This window comes from Apaloderma vittatum, unplaced genomic scaffold, assembly GCF_000703405.1.
Source record: "Apaloderma vittatum isolate BGI_N311 unplaced genomic scaffold, ASM70340v1 scaffold38854, whole genome shotgun sequence".
Lineage (NCBI taxonomy): Eukaryota > Metazoa > Chordata > Aves > Trogoniformes > Trogonidae > Apaloderma > Apaloderma vittatum.
The window spans coordinates 2,307-6,816 of record NW_009715043.1 but is presented as its reverse complement, the minus strand read 5'-3'; the positions used below and the strand labels follow the sequence as shown (position 1 = coordinate 6,816).

Below are 4,510 nucleotides of genomic sequence, written 5' to 3'. Positions count from 1 at the left end.
GAAGAGGAGGCAGGGGTCCAGCGGGGAGGAACGGATGAACTCCTCGTAGCACTGAGCAGAGGGGGAACAGCACTCGAGGACAGCAAAGACAACTGCCCCGGTATTAGCGCGACCCAAACTTACACCCCTATCAGCTGGGGATTTATTTTTTTTTCTGTTTGATTTCAATACACTAAGTGAAAATTCTTTCCAAGTTCTTGCACGGTATTTTTATGCAGCTTAATAGATTTAATTTGTCGGTGCTTGATTAACGTCATTCTTTCAGACAGTTTAGAGGCTGCAACATTAACACACAAGTTTAAAAAAAAAAATGTTTATCCATCAGATTCTGGCCCGAAACTTTTCAGGAGATGAAAACGGACTTGAAAACACAGTGCAACTAAAATTACATTGTTCTCCTAAGTAAGTTATGGCAGTCCAGGCGCAATATCCACAGTCTAGGGACAGATAAGACTTTTTTATTTTTACCTGGGCTACTTGCTTGTGTTTCGGGGGTATGTTCTTTGTGTGGTTGGCCTTCACACAAACGATATTTCTTGCTGGAGAGAGACAGACAGATATTTCATTGTTTTGTTTCAGGACAAGTAGCATCTGACATGATAAACTGCAGAGATGCCCTTCCCCTGAACTCTTCTATTGTACCAAAAGAAGAAAAAACCACCCAAAACTGCTACCTAAGTGTCCCACTAAATCCTGTGATGTTCTGGGTACTCTCGGGCTGCAGGATACTCCAGAATTCCCCTTTGCCAGCAATTACTATCACTCATTAGAGCTCCAGGAGCTTTCTCAAATGCCCTCTAGCAGCTCCCAAAGGACCCACCGCACTGTTCTTAAACTAAGGGAGCCAGAGCAGAGCCAGCTGCTTTTCCAGCTGGAAAATAATTACGTGAGCTTACAGCAGCAAAGCAGTTTAGGTTGCCTGGAAGACAGCATTCCCACTTTGGATTAAATGCTAAATTTCTGCTATCAGAGCAGAATCCATCCACGGAGTTATTTTTTCAGTGAAAAAAAGCGTACACTTTGACCATCCCAATGCCTCTTCCTGTGGATTTTGACAAGCAAAACCGCGTATCGATGGCGTGAACTGCTGAGCGGCACACAGGTCACATCTTTATTGCACAAAACCGAACAGCTTCACGCATCCCGAATGCTCCAACGTTGCTTTGCTGCCTGTGCGCACCCTGTCGTGCTCTCCCTGCTCAGCGCAGGCTCCCGGAACACGCCAAAAAAGCCACCCAAACAACATAATTAAGAATAACAAAGCTAAATCCTAGAGGGGCTGCTACCACAGCTGTCATCCTTGTATTTAGCAATTTAGAAGCTGGTGTTTCTTCAGAAGCTAATGAACTGAGGTTTTCAACTTGCTTCCCCAGACTTGGCGATGTTTCTGTTGGCATCTCCCAGGATTTAGGCTTCTAACACTGGCAGAGGCTGTCACGGCAGAGCCTTGCCCACACCCCAGCCCACAACCGGCAGTTTTCTACTCAGCTCCTTGTCCTGCGCTGACCTTTGCCAGTTCCCAAGTACAACCCCACGGTTTTGGGGTTTCCATCCGGCCCACGGTTCACAGAGAAAGTAGATTTGTTTCGGTAGCCATCAATGACGGGCTGAGAGAGAAAAGAAGGAGAAGCAAAGCCTCGGATTAAAAGGAAAAGTAATTGAGGAAAGCCAAAACCCAGCCGGGTTTTCTGTTGGCAATAGGGGAAGATATACACGAACGTGCAAAACACAGGAACAGAGCTTGTCTGTGAGGCATCCAGTGCTTCCCTGTGGGATGAAGAAATGGCAGAATGTGACAGAATGTTGGCAAGTTTGTCAGGGAAAGCTTGGGCACAAGAAAAGGTTCCTAATCACTGGGTTTGTTTCACCCTCCAGCAGTCCCAGGCTGCAAAGCCCAAGCTAGCAAGGACTGCCACAGGCACATTCTTTGCAACCAAGTAACCCCCACCATGAGACCCTTCAGGGGTCAAGTGGGAGACTGTTAGTGACTCCGAGGGGACAGCATTCCCACAGGACACTCACCGAAGGGACTACAGGCTCGAGAGGACAGCAGAGTCCACCAGGTTTCCGCACGTCTGTGCCCAGCTCCTCGAGACGAGATGCCAGCGTCCGCAAAATCTTCCTCTGGCTTTTATACTTCACCTGCAGAGGAGTCCTAAGCCAGAAACACTCTCACAGGACCCCGTGACGGTGGGCAGCTCTTCATCACCCACCTCTGGGAAGGCCAACAAGAGGGAGTACGGCAAGAGGGATATAGCCCCAGAGGAACACTGCCTTTCTCATCACTGCAGCTGCTTAAAGCAACGGGGAGAGAGAGAAATCTTGCATCTGTGGCCCCCAAGTGCTGGCCTGGAGCGCTTGGTTCAACCTGAAGCCCCAGTAAACCAGCTGTCCCGCACTGGATAGGATCATTGTGCGGGTGCCCATCCTCTGTGCTGCTGGTGATCACACACACCACATGCAGGAAACCGCCCAGTTCTATTGTTCACAATAACTGAAGAATTAGAGCAGCAATACATGGGGTCGGAAGAGAATAGAGCACCAAGCGACTAAGATGCTAGGGGCTGCTGCTCCAGGGCGATCGGAACAACAGTTGGGGCAACAAAACAGAGAAAAGTCCATGTAAGCACATCTTACCTGCAGTTGCTCTTGGTAGGGAAGTCTCCACAGTGGAGTCACCTTGTCTGTTAACCTGGAAAGCACAACATCACAGCAGTTCCCAGAGCTACTCACCTCCTGATACATGCGGTGTAACATCCCCACCAGCTGCTTCATGGGCAGGATCATTCTGGTACTGGCTCTGCACCAGACCTGCCCGTGAACATCCAGATTCCCTTTTCACAGCACTTTTCTGGTGCAGAATACTTGGGGCTGGAAGAGGGACCTGGGAACCACGACGACCACATGTCCAGAGGACAGGTTGAGCCTTTGGCAGAAGGCTGACCAGTGGTGCCTGGGTGTCCTGGGTAACCCAGGTATCCTTCTGATCCCCTTTTAGAGGACAGGGCCAGGAACAGTGTTTCCCCCACACAGGGACCCAGAGAGGTCCTGCTGAGCCCTGGGTGAGATCTGAGTCCAGGCTAGTAAAGCCTGAGCAATGAGTACTCGGACGTTACTGGGATCAGAGGGGAAAGAAAAAACCCAAAGTGCAGGCACAGAAGGTAGGGGGGAAGAAAAAAAAGGGAAAAAAAAAAAAAAGAAAAAGAAAAAAAGAGAGAGATCATGTTGTAGCTTCAGAGGGGCTCTGCTGCTTTCTCTCACTGGATCAGAGGCTTTGGCCACCTTGCTCCTCTGAGGACAGCCCAAGTCTCATCTCCCTGGAGTGCTCCCCTGGAAGAGCAAGACACTTCTCCCATCACCCTGCATCCATCCTGCGCCACCTACCTGCTCACGTTTCCAGCCACTACTACATCTTTTTTTGCTATTGCTGTACTAAAACCCAAAGTGAAATGCACAGTTTATATATCAGGCAGGGAATTACAGGCTTCCCACTCTCACCGACCCAGGCACTTGTGGAGCAGCAATTTAGAGAAAAACCTTGGAACTTGTCAATATTTGCATCGGAGGCACAGCAAGGAAGAACACAAAAGTGCTGGTTGGGGTTTTTTTTTTAAAAAAAAAAAAAAAAAAGAAAGAAAGAAGACAGAGTAAGGGGTGAGGTCGATATAATCCAAACTATTTTATCAACTACTGACTCACAGAGCCCAAGGAGAACCTCACCCCATAGCTGGATAAGCTGCTGTTCCTGCTTACTGGGACTGTCTTTTCCACTATTCCTATCCCTGGGTGAAGCTCCAGGGAAGCCAGCAGAGTCCTGGCTCTTCTATTCCAGGTGGAGAGAGCTGGATGGATCAAGCCCCCAACCCCCTTTGCAACCACTTCAGGTACCTGGTGCTGTGGAAGAGCGCTTGATCATTTTGAAAGAACCGTACCTCTCCTCCCAGGAGGAACCTGGCAGGCTGCAGCCCTCGCTGGCTTTTTTCTCTCGCTTCCACTTTGCTGCTGACTTCTTCTCCGACATCAGCCTGCAGTCCTGCCTGGGCAGGCTACTCAGGAGAGCACTCGAAGGGCGAAGGTGATGGCACGGAAGCCTCAATGTGCAGGACAGGGCCATGGTGGGAAGGAAAAGAGCTGCAACCCTTGCAGGCAGCAGAGCAAGCCCACCGTCAGCTTTCCAGGAAGCGGCACGTCAACTGCGCCACCGGGAGTTGAGAAAAACACCGTGCTCACAGCCAGTTCCGCTCCCAAAAGTAAACCACTTGGTTTTAAAAGTATCCACGGCCAGTGTGCATTTGTACGTTGCTCAGGAGCTGCCGGACGGGTGGGAAACGCAGAAGGAATGGTGGGATTTCCCTCCTCGGCTGCCAAAGGCGACCGGCTTCCTACAAACAACACACCAGGGCTCGCTGCTGCTCCTGCTCGCCTGGGCCCCACCGCTGCTCCCGTAGCTCAGCTCCTCTCCCATAGCTCAGCTCCTCTCCCGCAGCTCAGCTCCTTCTCTCGCGTGATT

At 50.3% G+C, this 4,510-nt stretch overlaps 1 protein-coding gene across 1 annotated transcript; it reads right to left on the bottom strand.

Moving 5' to 3' along the window:
* Nucleotides 1-3: 3 nt before the first annotated feature.
* Nucleotides 4-4,114, bottom strand: LOC104273586 (tRNA (uracil(54)-C(5))-methyltransferase homolog; the record flags this gene model as incomplete). The annotated part of the gene is made up of 6 exons (XM_009868956.1): nucleotides 3,933-4,114; nucleotides 2,638-2,692; nucleotides 2,023-2,142; nucleotides 1,508-1,607; nucleotides 469-539; nucleotides 4-51 (listed from the first exon to the last, which is right to left on the bottom strand). Coding segments are annotated over exons 1-6 (576 nt in total), but the record flags the coding sequence as incomplete, so codon positions are not given.
* Nucleotides 4,115-4,510: the final 396 nt, after the last annotated feature.